At 46.2% G+C, this 23,688-nt stretch overlaps 1 protein-coding gene and 1 non-coding gene across 2 annotated transcripts in view; one reads left to right on the top strand and one right to left on the bottom strand.

Annotated features, from left to right (window-relative positions):
- DCLK3 (doublecortin like kinase 3) overlaps positions 1–20,877 on the bottom strand; it is a 42,872-nt gene extending 21,995 nt beyond the window's left edge. Inside the window, exon 1 of the mRNA XM_081527276.1 lies at positions 20,446–20,877. Coding sequence (XP_081383402.1) covers positions 20,446–20,503 — 58 coding nt within the window. The 5' untranslated portion in view covers positions 20,504–20,877. The remainder of the gene's footprint in view (positions 1–20,445) is intronic.
- TRNAG-CCC (transfer RNA glycine (anticodon CCC)) lies at positions 14,896–14,967 on the top strand. Its single transcript has one exon. It is a non-coding gene; the product is annotated as a tRNA-Gly (tRNA).
- Positions 20,878–23,688: the final 2,811 nt, after the last annotated feature.

The following is a 23,688-nucleotide window of genomic DNA, read 5'->3' as shown; positions in this document are numbered from 1 at the left end:
CTGCCTCTTTACTGCATTCTTCCTCATCGGGGAGGGCGCCCATACCCCTTCTCTCCCGGCTGTATTTCTGCCTTGCTTCAGTCTTAAATAAACAAAACGTTTCTCTGTGTGCTCTCCCACATGTGATACTGTATCTCTGATAATAAACTTTGTACCTATTTTTGCAGTGTTTGCCTCTTTGAGAAATTCCTATTTCAAACATGGAAAGAGCTAGGGGAACTTTGTTTCTAGCCTTTTGCCCCCAGTGGACTAGCAGCTAGGATTCCGGCTGCTCATCCAGGCTACCCAGGTTCAGGTTTGGGGCAGGGAACTAAGATCTCTCTTCAGGATGGATCACTGCTGTCTCTCTGAGATGGCATCCTCACTCCTCCCACCCATCCAAGCCTCACCAGCAGGTAAGACCTAAGACCTGCATCCACCACCAAACCTCCCTGACCTCACAAGTTCACAGTCACAGCTCCCTCTTCTGAAGCTCTATTCATTCATTAAAACAACGTTTCACATGCATGCTTGAGGCCCTTCCTTCTGCACACCTCAGCTCACTGTTACTGCATCTTCAAAGGTGTAAATATTCCCCCTCTCAACTAAACTCAGCCTCACCAAAAGCAGAGACCATGCATTACGCAAACTCCCTCCCTCTGTCCCAGGATATATAATAAGCATGTGAGATTGGGGAAACCTGTTTCCGGTACTAACTTCAGCTCGCATATCAGGTCTCAGGCTTCTGGCTCTCCTTGCAAATGATTGAGCGTTACTAGTTTCCGCATTGGTAGACATCCCACAACAGACCTTAACTAGATGAAACAAGTGAGATGAAAGAAAACATGGTCACAGACATCCACTAACTACCAGGAAATGTGACAAGGTAGCATTTGCCAAGGACAGATGATACGCGGAGGGAAGAGGAGTGTATTTCTTCAGAGTTTTGTGAAGCTTCCTTTCCGAGTTGCACAAAGAATGTGAGCACAGGGTCAGAAGCTCTCATTTAAATCCTGTTCCTACCAGGCTCTGAGTGGCTGTGTGACCTTGGGAACACTATGTGACCTCTCTGAGCCTCGGTTTCCACATGAGCTAACTCTGGCACCTCATCTCTGCATGCTGTTTGGCATAGAGTGGGCACTCAACCATGTTAGTTTTCTTTCCTCTCCAACGGAACAGGTCTCATAACCTTTGGTCTCCTCCCAATCCACGTACATGTCAAGGGCGAAGAGGACATGATGCTAAATGTGACTCAGCAGGGTGAATTTGTCACTTAAGTAGCAACTGAAACAGAAAACCAGTAGGGATAGGATATTAAGAGAAACACCCGGTCAGATCTAAGCATCCGGCTCCTGTGGGTAGACAAACTTCCTGCTCACTGATCCTAGGATTCTCTGACTGGTCTGAGCCAATAAACTCAGTAACTGCAAAAGCATTTTGCTGTTATTACCTCTGATGGGTTTGGCTCCAAGCAACTGTGCCTCCTCACTGCTGCCACAATTCAGATGAATTAATGTAACCTCATTCCACAAGGATCAGCTCTATACCTTTTTACACTGAAAAGGCTACCAAAATGACTGGAAATCACATGAACCCAGTTTCTTATCCAATTATTTATCATTATTTTGTCCAGGCTGCTAATCATCAAGTTTAGGGTCAAGAAAAAAAAGATGAAAATACACTGCTAACATTAATCTTTTACTTATATTCTTTCATGAGAACAAAAGGAGTGTACCATTTCCTAGTCATTAAAAAAACGCAGTACATCTGCCTTTATTTATTTTTGGCTCTGCTTCTGAGGCAAATGGGATCTTAGTTCCCCAACCAAGGATCGAACCCAAGCCCCCTGCCTTGGAAGCACGAAGTCTTAACCACTGGATCACCAGGGAAGTCCTTTCCTAGTCATTTTTAACCATAACCCATAGGTCTAAATTACGCCACAAAGAAAAACTATGCCTAAGGTCATCATCATCCACTTTGGAATTCTCACCTTGGCTCCTATGACAACATACTAGAAAAAGAAACAGGAGAATCATACCCAAATTGCTATAGGACATAAATAATATATGATCACTCTTTAACCATTTACAAATTCTGAATATTAAAAGAAATGGAAATTAGTGTTTTAAAACATCTGGTTAATAATTAATGCAACAAAAAAAGTCCATCCAATGCATCGAAAAACATGGAATCTTCCTTCCTAACAGGGAAGCTTCACTTGAAATTCTTTCCCTTTATCAACCTCTTATTACTTGATGGTGTCAACAGGCTGATTACTGGTGGCCTCAGTAGGCAGTGCTAAGAGACAATTCACTTCCATTCGTCTACGGGAGATGGAGCAGAATTGGTTGAAATCATTTTCCTTTTTACTGAGTAATCATTTGTCCTGGGATTTTTCCAGGGGCTGTTTGGGAACAAACTCATTTTGCTCATATGCGAATCTGAGGCAGGAGAAACATTTGCGAACTTACATTTGATTATGCAAACATCCCAAGGAGGGTTTCCTAAATGAATAAAAAATTGGAACGCAGCCTTTTACTAAGCCTAGTTACTGTTTCGTAACTAGGAAGCCCGGTCAATGTCTGTATTGATCAAAGCCAGGAAAATTAACAAGGATAAGGTAATAAAATAAAATGCTGCTATTTACTGTCTGGAATCACCGATGACACTCTAATGTCATTGCTAATTAATCTTTATTACCGACAGGACATCAGGAACAGAGTGATTAGAAAGACTTTCTCCTGCTCTCATCTCAGAAATGCCCCAGGTTCGGGGTTCTCCCTTATCTGCTAACCTTCTTGTGCCAGTCCCAAGTGTATCCCAGCAGGTTGGCACAAAAGCTCTCTAGGGCCTCTGGGTGAGGGATGTTTGCCAGTCCTTGTTAGAACAGATGCCTGATATATTTTTCCCAAGGTACTCACTGATTTAATGATGACATTTACTGTCCCAGCTACCTTGAAATTGTGGTGCATTTTATGTGATGCCTCTGCTGTTTACAAGGGGATTCTAAAGTGAACCAGCATCCGTGTCTTTCCTCATTTTCAAAGCTCACCTCTGACCCCCTCAATACCTCTCATCCTCCCCACTTCAGTTGTCTGGCTCACCCTGATCTGGTCCCATTTCATCATCATGTCACAGTTCCCACTTTCTTCTCTGCTAGTTTGTTTGAAGAGTCCTCCTGCTTATGCAAGCCAGAAGGCATTCTCCTCTCTCCTCAGACGTCCCAGGTCATCCCAAGACAAAAAGGATCCAGGACTGAAGTATGAACTTTTCCCTGTTGTCACTGACCTGCATCCTTTGAGCATCCTGCTAAAGTGGTAAAACCAGCGGCTCCTATTTGGCAGGGCTTCTCAGACGCTAGTTGTGACACCACCAGGGACCGTGTTAAAATGCAGATCCTAATACAGTCAGTCCAGGTGGAGGGTGGGGCTAAGATTCTGCAGCTCTAACAAGGACCCCAGGTGATGCAATGCTGCTGGCCCCTGGACCACACTTTGAGAAGCATAGCTATAGGCCTAAGCTATAGAGAAAAGTTGCAGGTAGGGGGCACAGCAGAAGGGGGCAAGGTAGGGCCCTGGGAACACCCTGGCAGCCAGGCGACAGCAAAGCAGAGGGACGTGAGGAGTGACATCACGAATGGAGAAGAACCAGAGCCCTGGTGCACCTGAGCACCCTGAGGATGCTCATCCTGGGGCACCTGAGGATAAGGTGACATCCTCCCCAGGGGGGACCGTGAGGATGCTGGCTGAGGTCCTGTGAGGACAGGAGGGGCCACTGGGACCCAATGCTGGGCATTAATATTAACACGACCTCGTTTGCTCCCAAGCTGGTGAGCTTCAGACATCTCAGTAACCACGACAAATAACCTTCTCTCCACCCGCAGTTTGTCCAGATGAATCTTTCTCCTGCCTTCTGCTTGTTCCGTCACATGAAGCCTTCACGCTCCTCTTTTTGCCTGCTGTTCTGTGTCCCACCGTTGTCCCTCACGTCGGTCCTCCTCTGTGACATCCAGCACCAGTTGGCTTTGACCGAGGCTTCCGCTGGGGATAGCTTCTCTTTCAGGCTGACCCCTGGGTTTAATGTTTGTTCCAACACTCCCCAGCTCACCCACATCTGGCGTATCACTGCTCACTCAGTAAAATTACAAGAGGGCACAGCTCCCAGGCTGGGCTGTGGTTTCCTATGACCTGGATATTTAATCCCAATTTGCTGCAGCTCAGAGATTCACAATAACCTTGACTGGGGCTGACGTTTTTCTTCTCTCGGGACTGTTCAAGGAGGCTCAAGGGGGTGTGTTTATTTGGAAAGGGAGCGCTAAACTACATCCCACCTTGGGACCCGTCTCCAGCTGACTTGATCCTGCCAGACTTTGTATTTTCCTTCTTCTGTCTGGTGATCACACCACAAAGCCTTCACTGGCCCACTGGTCTCTCTACCTGCCTGGGTCAGAACAACATTCAAACACTGGGCTAGACAGAGCTTTACCACGCTCTATCCCTATAGGTGAGGCACAGTAACCATTCTTTATTTTTGCCACACTCCATGGCATGTAGGATCTTAGTTCCTGACCGGAGAGAGAACCTGCATCCCCTGCATTGGAAGCACAGAGTCTTAACTGCTGGACCACCAGGGAAGTCCCTGTGGCAATCATTTTAAAAGCAATTCCTCCGTTGTTTTTTTTCTAGAGAGATGAGCATATCTTACTCATTTCTGCATCTCTGTGCTCTGGTTGGACAGATCTCAGAATGATGTAAAGACACTTGGTATATCTGTACCATCTACCAGCACCTCCCTATAGACTTTCATCCCTCATTATCAGACGTATATCTGGGGGCAGGCACAGACCTCCACTATCCATTATTGGGAATTCCCCGGTGGTCCACTGGTTAGAACTCTGTGCTTTCACTGCCAAGGGCGATGGTTCAATTCCTGGTAGGGGAGCCCAAAACACAAAAACAAAAGACCTGCCGTTATTGTACAGACAGAGGAAGCACAGAGCTTGTGTATTTTTAGAAAGTGCTTTTTAAACGATTTTGACTTCTCCGTAAGACAACCTCCATGTGCAATGTATAATTAAATAGCAAGCAAGTAAAACAATTCAAGAGTAAATGTTCCACAAATATATATAGTTTTCATTCATATATAGGAGAAATGACACATTTGAAAAACACTGGGGCTGCTTATGTAAAATAATAATAAAGGAATATGATGAATAATTTTGAGCCAATAAATAAGACAACTTAATGAAATGGGTGGATTCCTTGAAAGAGATATGTTACCAAAGTTCACTCAAGAAGAAATAAATACCCTAAGTAGTTCCACTGTGCTGTTTACCTGAGGTTTATTTTATTTTTCTTGGCTGTGCTGCACTGCATGCGGGATTTTATTTCCTCGTGTAAAAATCAAATCCACGTCCCCTGCATTGGATTCTCGGAGTCTTAACCACTGGACCGCCAAGGAAGTCCCTACCTGAGGTTTAGATACACCAGACTGAGGAAGAACTTTATATAAATATTTAAGGCATGGTCATTACATGATTGATTGGATTTACCGATAAAAATTCTCAGAAATTGCTTATATGGAAATATTCCTCTTTTGTAAACAAAAGTAATGTCATGGATCAATCTAAGAAAGATACAAAGAAGGATCTTAAGAAAGACCATGTGTTGAAGGCAAAGGCCATGTAGGTGAAAAATCTGTGGGTATCAGAATTAAAAGGGCCAATAGTCCAACATCCTCAGTTTTTAGATATAACTGTAGACCAGAGAGGTTAAGCAATTAGCCCAAGCCACACAGCCAGCTAGTAAGAACTGAAACAATTCTTCCACAGACCCTGAATCTTTCTGAGCAACAGTTCAGACAGGTTTGGGGGAGTCATTTGTAACCATGGAATAAAGCAAAACTCATGGGATCAGCCAGAGGAAACAAAGCCGGACTCAGACTCATCAGCAGGCAGCAATGCCTAAGCAGAGTAGCCTCAGTTTAACTCTGCTCCAACTACTAAGCCAGCCAACATCCCAACTGGGCCAAATAAGGTCACCCCGTGTTCCTGCAGCTGGCAATAAACAAGTGAGCTCGTCCCTGATCCCCATAGACAGGATGATCTAAAAAAAACAACTCCTCAAAGTGAATTAAGATTCCAAACAAAGAAGAGCGATGCTGGGCAAAGCAGATTAAGCTACAACCTTTTCTTCCTTTAGGGAATTAAAACTGGACTTGGTTTTCCTCTCATTGGAAAGTAGGAAAGTCACAGTGCAGGGACTCCTACTGCATCCAGTAAGTATTTAATACTATAAAGCTCCAGCCCAATACCCAATCTGAGTGTCAGAGCCACAAGGGTCTTCAACTACACCTCTGCTGGCAGAATACCTGGTGTTCCTCACTGCCATGGGAGCCTGCATGGCCAGCCCCAGCCCTGCCTCCCAGGAGATGGGAGGTAAAGACGGTAAGAAGATGATAGGCAGAGGGTCACCTACACAGAGTAAGCACTCAGTGCCTCGTAGTTAAATCAGATTGACAATGGCGGCACCAAGGCAACAGCTCTCCTACTAAGAAGACGATCTCGGGACTTCCCTGCTGGTCCAGCGGCTAAGACTCTGGGCTCCCAATGCAGGGGGCCCGTGTTTGCTCCCTGATTGGGGAACTAGAGCCCATAGACTGCAACCAAGACTTAGCATGTCGAACCTAAAGATCCTGCATGCCACAACCAAGACTGAAGATTCTGCAGGTCACAACTAAGATCCAAGGCAGCCAGATAAACAAATACATATGTAAAAATGCCAATCTCACTGAGCAGAAACTTACATGGTTCCCTCAAACAGCCCGACTGCTACACCTAGGCCTTTGAGAGCATCATTTACAAATACTTTTCACAAAGGCTGCTTCCTTCCAAGCCTTAACAGGGGTAAACCTTGGCGGCTCTGGCTTCTCCATTCGTGGTTAAGCTTCTTCAGGATCCGTTGTAATGCGGTCTCTTGACATTTGCCCAAAAATATGTGATTTGCAAGGACGAAGCCTATTAAGTAAATGGGCCTTGCTTGGCAAGATTTCAAACACCCAGCCCTGATGGCAAGCTGTGGCAGACTGTCCACAAACAGGTATTGCAGGAATGAACCTAACAAATCCATAGTCGTTTTTAGGAAAACAGCCTCGCAGTCAAGTTCACAATTCTCACGATGGGCCAGGTGATCAAGGCAATCCTGTACTCAGGATTGTTTTTATCTGTTTCTGCCCCCAAATCTACTGACAGCTCCTCAGTCATCAGCATGCCACATGGCCAGCACAGTCATGGACTCTGCAAGTGCCCACTCAGACACCCTTACCAGGCAGCAGCTGCCACCCGCCAGCTCTTCTGATTGATGGGGACGGGAAGGGTACAAAGACAGGGCCCTTACCCTACAGGGAGACCAGCTCTTTAAGGCAGTGCAAGCCCCATCACTCCCAGCTGAGAACACATTCTTGCTTAGCTGCATCCCTTGCTCACCTTGTTCCCCCACCTCCTTCTCCTGTCAACCCGCCCCCCAAAGTCACACGCACAGGAATCCCTATCTCAAGGTCCAATTCCAGGTAACACAGACTTCCACCACTGCCCCAAATTATGAGAGGTCTTTACATTTTGTTATTTTATTCTGACGGTAGAACCACACTGCAAGGCATGCGGGATCTTAGTTCCCCGAACTGGATTGAACCCTCACCCTCTGCAGTGGAAGTGTGGCGTCCTCACCACTGGACTGCCAGGGAAATCCCGAGAAGTCTTTACATTTTAAAAGAAGAATGAGCACTAAGCATTTTGTGTTTTGTGGCATTTTTCCAAATTCCTAAGTAGAAGGCATTCCTTCTCTCCCGTTTCATTCAAAACAAAAGGCAATTAAAATACAAATCCACCATGCCTGTTTTTTCCTCGGTTAACATCCTCATTTAAGAACACTCGACACCCACACATTGTGTGTATGACCACAGGAAACAAGCTGAGACAAAAGAGGTCCCAGTCTGCCTCCCAACCCACCCCTCGCCACCTCGACACACACACTCCACTTGGGCACACTCCACAAAAAACCCTTAACAAGGACACCTACTCTGTCCTCCGATGAAGAAAGCACAGGAAACATACAGCACCAGGCAGCCACTGATGTCTTTGCTTCGTAATATAGACAAAGCAACTGGGAAAAAAGCAAGGAACTGACAAACCTTCCCGAGAACATGGAACCCGCAGGGGTCTTTCCACTGGGTCTCAGACTTTTTACTTATTCCCCATTTCTCCTTAATGCAAGTGAGGATTCCTGTTCTTCTTTCACAGTAAAGGACTGCTTTGGCAAAGACAGTCTTCGAGACCAGCAAACCATAATCAAAAAACAAACAAACAAAACCCCCAGCAAGCCTCCTCAGTTATACTGTTCTTATAGGAAATGAGCAACACCTGGGAAGTCTAAATTTAATATTAGTGGCATTAAAGAGAAAGCACTAGAAGTTCTAAAAGCCACTGCACAGCACATATAACCTTGCACTTGGGCACTTCCTCATAATTAGTTTGCTGGGGAGGTCTGCCACCCCTGGGTATCGCTTGACTCCAAGTTCTACAAAGAAAAAGAGCTTCCATCTAGTTCCTTTTTTCTTTTTAAATTAGTATTTCCCATGATTTTGGTTTTCTTAACTCAAACACAGTAAATAAAATAAAAGGACTCCTTTTACTTTGTTTTACTTTAACCAGTCTGACCTGTCAGGTCTGTCTTGACTGTCACTGCCAGTGTCCTCTGATGGTATCTTTTATTATCCAGACTCAAAATACAAATATGTTATTCCCAACAAGGGTCAGTCGTCAAAGGGAAGACTGTGATGTTGGAGCTACTGATGTCTAGGACCAGTCAGAGACACCTACAAGCGAGTTTCAAATTCTTGAGAGACTATGTCTCAAGGAGAAAATACACTGCACCCAAGCTATTTGTCTCACAGCATCTGTAACTCTGCACTTAGACTGTGGTGGGCTCCGATGATCCCTACCAAATGCCCAGTTCCTTTGTATACCTTTTCTCTCTATCCCTCCTTAGCTCCTTGAATTTTTTTTTTCTTTTTTTTGACCACACCGTGCAGTATGTGGGATCTTAGTCCCCCAGCCAGGGATCCAACTCTTGCCCCTTGCAGTAGAAATGTGAAGTCCTAACCACTGGACTTGCCAGGGAAGTCCCTTGAGTTCATTTCAACTCTAGCATATATCCATTTATTTATTCAGATCCACTTGGAAAGGCAATTAGAACACACAGAATCTAATGAAAGTTTTCTGTTTTTCACCTCAAAATACAATTAGCTAGTGATCAACTATAAGGCCAACACTTTTAAATTACATATATTTATATTAAGTTTTCCTATATAACAACAATAATCAATTGGAAAATACAATTTTAAAATAAGAACATACATAATGTTAACATACATATAACTCCTAGGAATGAGGTTAGCAAGAAATGCATATGATCAACATAAGTGTTAGTCGCTCAGTCATGTCCGACTTTTTTGCGACCCCATGGACTGTAGCCTACCAGGGATTTTCCAGGCAAGCGTACTGGAGTGGGTTGCCATTTTTTCTCCAGGGGACACTGCCAACCCAGGGATCGAATCCAGGTCTCCTGCATCGAAGGCAGATGCTTTACTGTCTGAGCCACCAGAGAACCCCAAAAATACTGGAGTGGGTAGCCTATGCCTTCTCCAGGGGATCTTCCCAACCCAGGAATCGAACCAGAGTTGTCTCCTGCATTGCAGGCAAATTCTTTACCAACTGAGCTATCAGGGAAGACCATAAGAAAAATCACAAAACTGAGAGAGGAAATAGGAGATCCATTTAAATGATGGTTCCAGAATATGAAGTCCTAATAGGTTAAACATATCAGTTCTTTTCAATTGGGATTTGTAGGTTTGATGCCATTTAAGCACTAATGCAATTTTTAAAGACAGACAAGAGGGAAATGAGTAATGAGGATAGTAAAATGTATTATAGAACTATAATGACAATGCCTTGGTACTTACACAAAAAGAGCTGAATTTCACCAAAAAAGAAAACTGTAGCCCCAAAATAGATACTACTTCACATGAGAATTTAATGTATAATAAAGGATCATTACAAAGTAATTGAGAAGGGAAGGATTTTTATTCAGTACTGGAACAATTGGATAATAATCTGGAAATGCAATGCACTTGGATTTTTATTTGACAAGCATATACCAAAATAAATTCAAGGTGAGTTAATTACAAGTCATAGAAAAACAAATAAATGGTACTTTAATATTAATCAAGCCACTGAAGAGAGAACAAGTTTGGAAAACAGAAACATTAAAGATGATCGTGGGTAAAAGATTCCAAGAGTTCTTATGTATCAGAAAGGATGGACTGACTTTAGTGATGCCACAGGGACAGGGCCAATGCTGTGTGTCAGGTAGCAAGGTGCCTCAACCAGTCAATGCCAAGAGGCTCAGTGGCTACCATAATACAAGCTTCTTGCTCCTGTGAAATCCCACTGGACTGAGCATGTTCCTCCATCTCAGATCCTCCCAGGATCTTACCCACTCTCATGAGAAGTGACACACAGCACCTCCACCCACCCCACCAACCCAAACGGTCTTGGGTTGGATTGTCCCCAAAGCAGACTTCAACTTGGGTTGGACTCTACCTAAAGCAGAGCCTGGGGGAAGGCTTTGGGTTGACTGGGGGAGGTGAGCCTGGGACATACTGGAAGGAGACGTGAGAAACGAGGCAGTGGAGGAGCATGAGTGAGCAGGTCACTGCTGTGGGCAACCTGGGCTCAGCTCTGCTGGGAACCTCTGGGGAGAACAGGTAGAGGATGTCCAAGAGTTGGCCCACCAGGGGGACAGGGAAACTGTGGTATGTACCTACCCATCGCCCTTCATCAGTGGTTCAGGGCTGCTCCCAGGAGCACTAACCTCCCAGCACTTCTGGGCCAAGCATGCCCCTTGCAGCCAGGGAAAGACCTCCAACGGGGCTGCAGTGCATTGCAGGAAAAGTGTCAGGACAGGGGCTGTAGTGGTGCCATGCAACCATCTCTTCCTCTGTGGGGAAGCATCTGCTAAAGAAGGGAAGATGTGGATATCTGGAGAGCACCAACTGTCTCTGCCACAAATGTAAAGACCCAAGCTCCAGAGGATTCGTTAGCCAATCTGACACCTACAGAACATCTGAACAAAACTGAACGACCAGCTTCATCCAGTCCGTTCCCGGAAAGACACTTCTAAAACCAAGGCTATTATTGCTGGGAGATCTGCTCCCCCAATCTGCCCTGAGGTGCAAAGATGCTCCCTGAAGGTGCCCTGGACTAGCTTGTGGGTGTGGAGATGGCTGTTAGGAAAAATGCCCCACCAATTCCGGGGGATCCCAAGCCTATTTGCATGTAGTATGTGGTCTCTGAGGGTGACCAGTAAGGACTAGCTTACAAACCACTGACCACAGGTTCCAAAGAGAACCAGCAAGGGAAGTCTGCATGTCTCCCTGGAGGCCCTGGGAGGTGCTGCCGTGAAGGTGATGCCTATGTAGAGACCAAGAGACAAGTGGAAATTTGTCAGGTGTGAGGACAGACAGAGTGGACACCACTTACGGCAGCTTTCTGCTCTTGTTGGTGCATTAGGTTAATAATTCATACAAAAGGGAAATACCAAGTTACCTTTCAAATTACTTAATGAGAGACTTTACTGGTAGTCTAGTGATTAAGAATCCGCCTGCCAAGGCAGGAGACAGGGGTTCGATCCCTGGTCTGGTAAGATCCCACACGCCACGGGACAAGTGAGCCCACGTGCCACAACTACTGAGCCCGAGCTCTAGAGCCCTTGAGCTGCAGCTACTGAGCCCACGAGTCCTAGAGCCCGTGCCCTGCACAAGAGAAGCCACCACAGTGAGAAGCCCTTGCTCCACAACTAGAGTAACCCCAGCTCACTGCAACTAGAGCAGGCCCACGCTCAATGAAGTCCCAGCGCAGCCAAAATAATAAATTTAAAAATGCATAAAGCCAACTTTTAAAATGATAAATTAATTAATGCCAAAACTTTAATTAATACAAGATTTCACTCTAGCCACCAGAGACTTGATTTTGTGACCCTTTTGCACCTGTGTGTTTGGGTGGCCTCATGTTCTCTGCCCTCCTCTGCCCCGAAGTGCAGTTTCCATACTTCTTGTTGCATAATTACCTACAGACCATTTAACCAGAACCACGCCTGCTCTCTCCTCAGAGAATTTTTGAGCTTCTCTGTCCAAAAACACAGAGCGGGAAGTGAATTGTTGGTGCTCTTTGAAACTGAAGGCAGATCACTAAGCTCACGTGATGTGGGATGACAGCTTCAATCTCAAAACCATCCCCAATTTTCCCAAACGATTATCACTTTCCTCCAACATAGAGAAGACAAAAAAGTGTGTGGTTAATCAGGCAAAATGTTGCCAGCTTCTGGCAGATTCTGACCTTCTCCAATGGGTCAGAAGTGGCAGGCTCAAGAGATGGGTTAACTCACAACCTCCGAACAAACACTAATGAAATGTCCTGGAGAGGGAAAAATAGACACCGCAAGATACGAGAGCTTCTCAGAAATTGGTCCAGAAGGGCTTTGGTCAGTTAGAAAAACTGGGGTGATGGATGTGGCTGAACACAGTCTGCCCTAAAGCTCTTCTGTTCCTCCCGTGGATGCATGTGGTCTCTCCTGGGACAGTGGCACCATCAACTTCCCCCATTCCCCAACCCCCACAACCAAGAGTCAGCTCCTTCTCCCAATCCTTTCCTTCACCATCCACATCTGGTCAATCTCCAAGTCCTAGGGACTCCACTTTCTAAATGTCTCTCCATCGCTTCTCGGCCTTTTGGCTAAGATCAAGTGTAAATGTCTCTCCAATCTGATGCCTCCTCTCCACTCCCTTAAATACTCGCTACCTACATGCGCCTTCTCCCCTCGACCCCATTATATGGGACCTGAACCATCTGTCTCTGACCTGTCTTCCTACCTGTCCCCTCCCACACCCCTGGACAAAGTGATGTCTCTGAATCATAAAGTGGGTCGTCCCTCTCCTGCCTCAACCGAACAACTCCAGTTGGTTTCCACCTGTTTCTCAAATTCTGGGAAATCCTCAGATATTCTCTAGGGGGTTCACAATTCTCCAAAAGTATTTTTTGTTTAACTTTGTGCTTTCACTTGAATGATCCTCTTTTTAAAGATTATTACTAGAAAATCAACAGAAACATATTCTGGGTCATCTGAATGAGGATGTTATCACCAAGTGCTACCACATAATTCCACGCTGTGTATTCTTGCATTTACGATGGAGCTGGTCGCAAGAAATACAATTATTATTTTAACATTATTTATTATTTTAATAGTATTTTAATTGTCACAGGCTAGTGAGAAAACAACAAATCAGACTTAATTCAGACAAAAGAAACTGAGAAGTGAGCTATCACATGACCCGTGTGGCACGGCACACAGCGTCCCGAACTCATAAGAACCTGAAAACTCACCCAGAAACAGCAATTGGGTTTTAGCAAGAATGACTTCATCCATCACATTGAATTCACAGAGTTAATCTGAATTTATTCAATTTGTAGCTGGGTTGATATTTTATTCATACATTTGTTTTGGTTTTACGGTCATAAGGAAGCTCTAAATATGAAGAGTTTAGACATATTTAAGGCTACCACATTTTTGAATTGCACTGTAATAAAAAATAATTTTGGCCACCACTAGACGCTCTAGCATTTTTTTCTCCTTTAAATGAATTCACATATTACTCGCATTTGAGAAACTCTGGGCCTCAGAATGGGGCTTTAAGTTACAAAACACAGCATATGTGGGAGAGACAGGGACGTTCTCTGACCTTCCCATCCACACACCCCTCATCATTTCCCACCCCTCTCACCACTGGTCCTGCCCAATGGGCTGCAACAGAAGCAGCGATGCATCAGCTCCAGGCTGAAGCACGGAAGAGCCAGTGAGCAGCCCCCCCTGTGATAGCATCCAGCACTGGTGACCACACCTAGGACAATTTTTCCAGATGGTGTGACAGCAAGAGGGGAAAGCTCTGTCACCTTGGCCTTCCACTGACCTACGAAGAACACACAATGCAAGTGAGAAGTAACCGTTGTTGGGTGAAGCTACCAGGGGATGAATTTGATTTGTTACTGCAGCAGAGCTTAGCTTATCCTGACTTCAGGAATGGCCATCTACCTCCCTGAACAAGCCCTTCCCATCACGCTCCAGGCTGCAGACAACTTTTAGTTCAATGACCTGATCACACCAAACTGTTTCTTGGCACTTCACCTTCGCACATGCTGTTACTTAATCCTAGAATGCCATTCCCCCCACTCTTCTGTCCTCCTCCTCATCCTGCCATCGTGATTCATCCTTCAAAAGCTAGTTCAGATATAATTACCACCAGGACATTTTCCTCCCTTTTCGAACCCTTTTTCCCCCATCACCATTACCCACGAACTCTACAGAATGCTTTCTTGCCATGTGATAATTACATGTTTACATGCCTGTCCCCACCCTACCCCCAAACACACTGTTGGAGGATCAGTGGCTTATTCATCTCCACACTGTCAAGACCATCAGGCAGAAGTAGGCAGCATTTGGCAATTCGGCCAGGAAAAGCTTCCTCCAGAGGACTTGTCCTAAGGTACTGGAAGGAAGCTGAGTTGAGATCCATCACCCCCCAGAGAAAATATTTGAGCCAAGAGCAAAAACTCCAGGAAGTCCCAGCTGTCTCTGCCCAGTTCCAGACCAGACATGGGGGCTCTGAGAAGCCTGAACCATCCTCATCATCTCCCCAAACTCAGTGCTCTACAGCCTCCACTAAGGACTCAGACTTTACCTGGCAGGCCTTAGCCTAGAGCTTTGTACTCAAAGTGTGGTCCACACTTAAGAACTAAGGAATGTGACTTCCCTGGTGGTCCAGTGGTTAAGACTCTGAGCTCCCGACGCAGGGGCCCAGGTTCAATTCCTGGTCAGGGAACTAGATCCCACATGTCACAGTGAAGAATGAAGATCTTGTATGCCATAATCCAGGGAAGCCAAATAAATAAATAAATGATTTTTTAAAATAAGAAGAACGGAGTAGCTAGTGAGAAAAGTGGTAGCTAGTGAGAAAAGTGGAACCAGACCCCAGACTCCTGGGTCAGAATCCACATTTTAGCAAGATCCCTGGTGATTCATATACTTACAACATTTGAGAGGCACTGACCCAAGGTACCCGAACCACTTGTCCTGACCAGACCACCTGACCTGCCTCCTGAGAAGCCTGTGTGCAGGTTAGAAAGCAACAGTTAGAACTGGACAGGGAACAACAGACTGGTTCCAAATAGGAAAAGGAGTGTGTCAAGGCTGTATATTGTCATCCTGCTTATTTAACTTATATGCAAAGTACATCATGAGAAACGCTGGGCTGGATGAAGCACAAGCTGGAATCAAGATTGCCGGGAGAAATATCAATAACCTCAGATATGCAGATGACACCACCCCTATGGCAGAAAGTGAAGAAGAACTAAAGAGCCTCTTGATGAAAGTGAAAGAGGAGAGTGAAAAAGTTGGCTTAAAGCTCAACATTCAGAAAACTAAGATCATGGCATCTGGTCCCATCACTTCATGGCAAATGGATGGGGAAACAGTGGAAACAGTGGCTGACTTTATTTTTCGGGGCTCCAAAATCACTGCAGATGGTGATTGCAGCCATGAAATTAAAAGACACTTACTCCTTGGAAGGAAAGTTATGACCAACCTAAATAGCATATTAAAAAGCAGAGACATTACTTTGTCAACAAACGTCTGTAGAGTCGAAGCTATGGTTTTTCCAGTAGTCATGTATGGACGTGAGACTTGGACTATAAAGAAAGCTGAGCGCCGAAGAATTGGTGCTTTTGAACTGTGGCATTAGAGAAGACTCTTGAGAGTCCCTTGGACTGCAAGGAGATCCAACCAGTCCATCCTAAAGGAGATCAGTCCTGGGTGTTCATTGGAAGGACTGATGTTGAAGCTGAAACTCCAATACTTTGGCCACCTGATGCGAAGAGCTGACTCATTTGAAAAGACCCTGATGCTGGGAAAGATTGAGGGCAAGAGGAGAAGGGGATGACAGAAGATGAGATGGTTGGATGACATCACCGACTCAATGGACATGGGTTTGGGTGGACTCCAGGAGTTGGTGATGGACAGGGAGGCCTGGCGTGCTGCGGTTCATGGGGTTGCAAAGAGTCAGACACGACTGAGTGACTGAACTGAACTGAACTGACCCAAGGTACCCAAACAGAATCTCTCCATCCTGACAGGTAACTTTAATAACCATACTTTTATACACTGATGTATGCAATTATATCACAATAAAACTGAAAGGTGAAGAATTCATAAAAAAACACAACACTTTCTCATCATAATATCTGTGAAGTGTTTTATATCACTCAATTCTCAGAACAATTCACTCACATCCATTTTACTGATGAGGAAACTGAGGTTCAGAGTGGTTGGGTACTTTGCCCATTATCACACAGCTCTGAAGAGTCAGAGTAAGGGTTTGAAGGCAATTATCCTGGACTCAAGAATTGTAATCCCCATCACCACACACTCCATGGCACCCTGCCATTCAGGAACAGCCTTCCAGATCTTCCAGCCTTCCAGAGATCTCCATTTCCCTTCACCCAGCCATATTTCTCTCTTCTCTGTCCCTTCCGACACCACTATGCCTCACATACACCACTCTCCCCAAGACACTGCCAGCTCTCCCTGGGCAATGATTTTATGGGCTTGGTCAATAATTGTTTATGAATCAATAAAAATATTTCCTCCTTGAACATCAGACAACCCTTTGAGGACGGCTGGACAATTATTATTAAGTTAAGAAGGGTGAAGATACTGAGGTTCCAAGAGAAGTCCAATGCCTTGCACCAGGTCACCAGGAAGTCTCAGACCTCTGGGAATGGACCTGAACTCCTGACTCCCAGAACAGATGTCTGCTTCCCCATACTTCACTCTCCTTGTATTTCCCTCTTCTGATCGACATTACCAGGAAGTTAAAAACATCCTTCCCAAAGAACTCCCTGACATGTCCATCTTCTAAAGGGGCTCTGTGTTCCTGCCAGATGGGCCAGATATAGACATTCATAGGAGGCCACCACAGAAAAACCTGGGATACTCTGGGTACCAGATACAATAGCCCCCTGGATGCAAGGAAAGGAAACATCATCAGGCAAGAGCCTTCAACTAGAGAAGCCTAGCCTATCCAAGCCCCTCACAAGGAACCCAAATCAAGGCAGAGGCCCCTGGAAGGCCAGGCTGGTGGAGAGCCATCACCCCCCCTGGACAGGTACAGCCGGTCCCTGGAGTCTGTGGTATTGTGGTTCCACTGGTCAAGACAGCCCTTTCTTCCCCTTATTGTCTTCAGAATGAAGCTAAGGGGACTTCCCTGGTGGTCCAGTGGTTGAGATTTTGCCTTCCAATGCAGGGAGTGTGGGTTCAATCCCTGGTTGGGGAGCTAAGAGCCTATAAGCCTCACAGCCCCAAAACCAAAACATAAAACAGAAGCAATATTGCAATAAATTCAATAAAAATGTTAAAAAGGATGCACATTACAATTTTTTTTTTAAAAAAGAAAGAAGCTAAGACATTTACCCAGCTCCACATGTAACCAGAGAAAAGCAGCACACCTGCGTGAAATATTCAAATATTTAGGAAAACATGGGAGGGACATTTCCCTCGAACTGGTTAAAAGAGGGTCGAGAAGGAAACCAGAATTGAAAGAGACACGTGTACCCCAATGTTCATCGCAGCACTGTTTACAATAGCCAGGACATGGAAGCAACCTAGATGTCCATCAGCAGACGAATGGATAAGGAAGCTGTGGTACATATACACAATGGAATATTACTCAGCCATTAAAAAAAATACATTTGAATCGGTTCTACTGAGATGGATGAAACTGGAGCCCATTATACAGAGTGAAGTAAGCCAGAAAGAAAAACAACAATACAGTATACTAATGCATATATATGGAATCTGAAAGATGGTAACGATAACCCTATATGCGAGACAGAATAAGAGACACAGATGCATAGAACAATTTTATGGACTCTGAGGGAGAAGGTGAGGGTGGGACGTTCTGGGAGAATAGCATTGAAACATGTATATTATCGTATGTGAAACAGAGCACCATTCCATGTTCGATGCATGAGACAAGGGCTCAGGGCCGGGGCAATGGGATGATCCAGAAGGATGGGATGGGGAGGGAGGTGGGTGGGGGGTCCAGGAAGGGGAACACATGTAAACCCATGGCTGATTCATGTCAATGTATGGCAAAAACTATTACAATATTGTAAAGTAATTAGCCCCCAACTAAAATAAATAAATTTATAAAAAAAAAAAAGAGGGTCGAGAGAAGACAAGAGTGAGATCCTGTGACAATGTAGCAATGCTCCATTTTGTTTTGCACTAGGGCCAAAGGACCATGCCACCCTTTGGGCACCCACCGAAGGCACCCAGATGAGGTGATTAATGGGCTCTGACTCCCTGTTGGTTAAACTAGAGCCTGAGCACAGAGCTCCATCTGCCAGGAGGCACTTTGTGAAAATTCTCACCAAGGCACTCTGCAGGCTAGAACAGGCTGCCCAGTGCTCATGATACAGTTGTACTCAAGAAATGTTTGGCTCGGTTCCCTAGCATCAGATCCTGAGACAGGAATTTCTTAGGAAAGTGTTTCATTAGCAAGTATTCCTAGGAAAAATACTGGTAGGGGAGTGAAGACATGAGGCCAGAAAGAGAAGCAAGAGCAGCAATGATGCCTGGAGGTCAATGCGAATGCCACTCTACAGTGGATTTCTACAGATTCCAGAAGCCCCAGCAAAGAGGGTCTTTCTCCAACAAAGAGGAGGGGTTGGCAGCTGGAGATGAAAGCACCTGGGCACCAGTGTGCAGAAAGGGCTCTGAGGGGACACTGAGTGACAGTGAAGAGTCTCTGACAGTCCAGGGTTCAGTATCCCTTTCTCCAAGGTTTGCCCAAAGCATGGCCATGATTCAGCATGGCCGCTGACTCAGTTATTCTGCAGCCTCACGGGGTTCTCATCTTTCTTTTGGCTCACCCGAGAAGGACCTGGCTCAAAGACCTTTCAAACCTTCATGGAATGAGTTACACAGCCTCTTTCAGAATTGTTTCCGGACTCTCTGTTCTTTCTCCCATGAAGCATTTTCTGTCATTACCCAAAGCAATCCAAATATTAAGCTGAAAAGTTTTCCTGAAGTTGGGCTGCCAGGCAAACCCAACAGCCTTTTCTTTCGTTTTTTGTTTTTTGCTTGCTAGGGCCCCTGGTTCTTGCCACCCTGCCCCTTAAGGATAAGCACAATGCTTGGCTACTATTCTAAATGCCCCGTTCGTGGTGATAGTAATTGTTAGCTCAACACTAGCTCACAGATCACCTCTGTAAGCAGTAAATGGACTAAGTTCACAGCTCCTAACCCAACCATCAAGGCACAGGATCACCTAATGTCAAGACAATCGACAAGGAAGGACCCAGCTTCAACTTGACAGCTGTCATCTCGGACAAGACAGAAAGTAAAGGAGACGGAATCCACAGTGGGGGGTCGGGGGAGGGATGGAAAGATGACTAACTGTTGACAATGAATAACAACTGAGTTCTCTCCACAACTTCTCCTCACCCTCCTCTCTCCCAGCAGGCTGATACCTCGAAAAGGTGTCTCCAGACACCTCCGCCCAGCCCTGTACGGTCTTCTCCCCTCTCACAACACTTTGCCCCCAGAGTAAGACATGAGAAGGCGGAAATGCGGTCCTATATTTGACATTATCGATGGGATATTTCACGAATTCATTTTCTTTTCTTTTTTTTCCTGTTCATTCCCCAAATGCTCTGCCTGGAGGCTTTTCTCCTGTGGTCTTTAGTTCTAAGGAGAACTGCCTTTCCTTTAGCTGGGTCACAGAGCTGTAGGAAACCTGGGTTCAAATCCCAGCTTGGCTGCTATGAAACCATGTGACCTTTGGAACCTCCATTTGCTCATCCGACAAATGGGGATAAATCCACCTTCCTTATAGGTCTGTGGAGAGGATGAAATGAGGTCAACTCTAGGTAAAGCACCTGCTACGTCGAGATGCTCAATACAGGCCGAATTGCTCCTTCGCGGCTCCCCACTCCTGCAGCCCCACCGCCCCTTGCAGGATGTCCCCGCGTCTCCCAGGCCGGCCCCTCTGGACAGCGAGGGACAGAAACCCAGCTAGGGACAGTGTTAACCCAGAGGAGGCGAGTTTCAGCTGGTGTGGACACATACACAAGCACACACGCGCGTACAAGCACTGCGCGCTTGCTCCGGGCACCCCCGCGGGACCCGCACTGAGGCCCCGCCGCGCACGGAGCGGGGTCTCCAGTCCCGGAGACAGAAGGACTCCCCTTATCCCGGCGGCGGCCCCGACCCGGTGGGCGCCAGAGCGCACAGCACTTACCCGGGGCGGGCCGAGCGGGGGGCGGCGGCGGGCGCGGGGCGGGCGCGGCGGCGGGCATGGCTCGGAGGCCTGGACACGGGGCCGCGGCTCGACGGCAGGGCGGGCGCGGCGCGAGCGGCGAGGAACCCGCGCCGCCTCCTCTTCTCGTTCGCTGCCGCCGCCCGCCTTGTGCTGCTCCGGGCGACAGCCACGGGGAACGTCTCCGGGGGCGCCGGCTTAGCAACCGCGCGCCCGCCCCGCCTCCCTCCCGGCGCCCGCCCCGCCCCGCCCCGCTCCTCTCCCGGCCCTGCAGGCAGGCGGGGCCCGCTTTGAACTTGCTCGCGCACCCCTTTCTTCTCCAGAGAGCTCCCGAGGTGGCCCTCGGGGACCCCTCTGGTGCCCCCCCTCTCCCCGCTCGCCAGGCGCGCCCTGAGCTAGGAGCGGTCGGGCTTTGAACCTGAGCCTCGCCCACGTCCTCTGTGGGTGGCGGACCAAAGGCGTTCCCAGGATCCCAGCAATCCTCACCCCTCCTGGCGGTTCAGAGACCAGGCTTCCCTCACCGATCCCTTCCTCCTACTCCATCCCCACTATGCTCACATAGGGACCCCGCAGCCGTCCTTTATCCTGCGTACCCCCCAGACTCAGAGACCTGCTCCCACTCTGTTCACACCAGTGACCTCAAAGATACAGCTTGCAAACTGCCCTCCAGCCCCATGTCTTCCTGGTACCATCCAGCGGCTGCTCAGTGCCCCCTGCATTGTTCTACCCCTTCCAAGCCCACCACGCGCATAATCCACCCCCCCCCCCACACACACACACACTTGCAGAGATCCCCCATGTCTGCAGTCACAATCCCATCTCCTCAAAGACGGCTCCCAGGCCCCTCTCGGGAGAGGATTAATGCGGGGAAGACCACGCCGGTGTTGGGGAACAGGATTTCCCACTCCGAACTGTCTCTCTTCGGAATATTATTTTAAACTGGTTATTTTTTGAGAAACAGCAGACAGGGGAAAAACTCTGAAGACCAAGTAGGAGTTACCCTTGTGTAAGAAATAGTTATATTTGTAAAGGAAATCTCCGTTTATTAGATGTCTCCTTTACCTGGAAGAGAAGGACCAAATCTCTAAAAATTCCCTCCCCCCTTCATTTCTAATTCTTTACTGAGTCTTGTCACATCATTTCTGAGTTTTTCTTTTTTTATTATTATATGAAACATATATCGTAATTGTCCACATTTTTAAAAGAAACTAACATAGAACAAGCATTATTTTCCAAACTTATTTGAGCACAGTTATAATGGTTCTATAGGAAGAATAAATGACAGCTCGTGTGCAAGACCTAGAGAAAGATATTTAAAGAGAGATGATTTTCTTTCTTTCTTTTTTTGGCTATTTCATGAGGTTTGTGGGATTTTAGTTGAACCTAGGAACTTGACGTGAAAGTACGGAGTCCTAACCACTAGATCACCAAGGAATTCCCTAAAAATTCTAATCATTGGAGAAAGCAATGACAAATCTGCATCACAACCTTCCCCCTTTATACTGTGCTTTTCCTGGTAACCTCTACACCCTCAAGATCCTCTTTTGTCTTCAGTTGAGGATGGTATGTAAGGTGAGGGCTTTAGCCATTTGGAGAGTTACTCAGTTTTTCTGGGGCTCTGCCACGTATGTGTGTGTGTTTGCTCAGTCATTTCCAACTCTCTGTGATCCCATGGACTGTAGCCTGCTAGGCTCCTCTGTCCATGGAATTTTCCAGGCAAGAATACTGGAGTGCATTGACATTTCCTACTCCAGGGGACCTTCCGGACCCAGGGAGCAAACCGCCATCCCCCACGGCTAATGCATTGGCCTGATGACTACCACTGTGCCGCTTGGGAAGCCCTCTCTCATATATACCTGTTGTTAAACTTGACTTGATTTTTCTCCTATTAGTCTGTCTCATGTCAATTCTGAGACCAGCCGGAAGACCCTAGAAGGTAGAGGAAAATTTCTTCCTTCCCATCACCTACCTCGCCACATGGCCACTGACATGATTACAGCAGTGGTCTTGATTTTTCTTGATCTGTCATGTCACCGAATGACCTTGTCTGGTGTTGGTGTTCTGTGAACTTGTTCCTGTTGACAGCACCAAGGCTGAGGACCAAGTCTGTTCCCAGATGTCAGGGTCTTCCTCTTCCTCACACATAATAAAAACCCGAGGAGAAGGCTGTATTACATTGGTTCTGCAGCTCAGAGGTGATCTTAGGACTAAATCTCTTTCCGTGGCACCCTTTAACATATTGCCTTCTCTCCTCAGACTCAGACTGTTGCCTCAGGGTCACAAAATGGCTGCAACAGCCTCTGGAAGCCGCTGTGTGCAAAAGAGCTTCAGCTTCCAGCTCCTTTGATGACCACAAAGTGGTCATCAAGGACCATTTGCAGCAATAGTGAACAAAATGACAAATGACCTGCCTCCCAGTCACTCCTCTCTAGGAGGGAGAGGCAGATAATGAAATAGCAAGTATGGTGATAAATGGCAAGGACAAAACAAACAAGGAGAAGGGAATGGGGGTTGGGGACTGTTGTTATTTTAGGTTGAGCAGACAGGAAGGGCCTCACTGACAAGATGACATTTGAGCAAAAGCCTGAAGGAAGAAACTATCTTGAAATTTCTCTTGGCGGTAGGTAGCCCCTCCAATACTTAAATATTTCCTTTTTAGAAGCTACTGCAGCCACTGTTCTTCACTCTATGATTTAGGAGTAAACAAAAGTTTCAAAACCCAAGTTTTAGGGAATTCCCTGGAGGTCCAGTGGTTAGGATTCATGCTCTCATTGCCAAAGTCCCAGGTTCAATCTCTGTTCAGGGAAATAAGATCCCATAAGCCTCAGGCAAAAAAAAAAAAAAACAACCAAAAACTGAGTTTAGAAAAAGGTTTAACTTTTGTGAAAGAGAATTCAGATAACTTGCATTTTCTTTCTTGTAAAAGCAACAGCCCAGCAATGTTTAATTACTGTCTATATAATCATTTATAAATTCATTAGATAAATGCATTAAACACATACAAAGAACAGCTTAGCTCAAGTTATCAGATTACCTCCCAACAGTGAGGGATAAACATGATACATCTCATTGAACACTGGAAGAAACTGTTACCTACTCGCTGAACACCTATTCTCTTTCTGACTTAGTAACAGACCCCAATTTTTAGCTGAACACACTGCAGCCTGTAATAAAAACTAGATTTCCTAGCCTCCCTTTGTTACTGTACCAAACTGTGGTCAGCTT

Source organism: Giraffa tippelskirchi, chromosome 9 (assembly GCF_054371585.1).
Source record: "Giraffa tippelskirchi isolate mGirTip1 chromosome 9, T2T-mGirTip1v1.2.pri, whole genome shotgun sequence".
Taxonomy (NCBI): domain Eukaryota; kingdom Metazoa; phylum Chordata; class Mammalia; order Artiodactyla; family Giraffidae; genus Giraffa; species Giraffa tippelskirchi.
The sequence above is the reverse complement of the archived record's forward strand: the minus strand, read 5'-3'. Positions and strand labels throughout refer to the sequence as shown.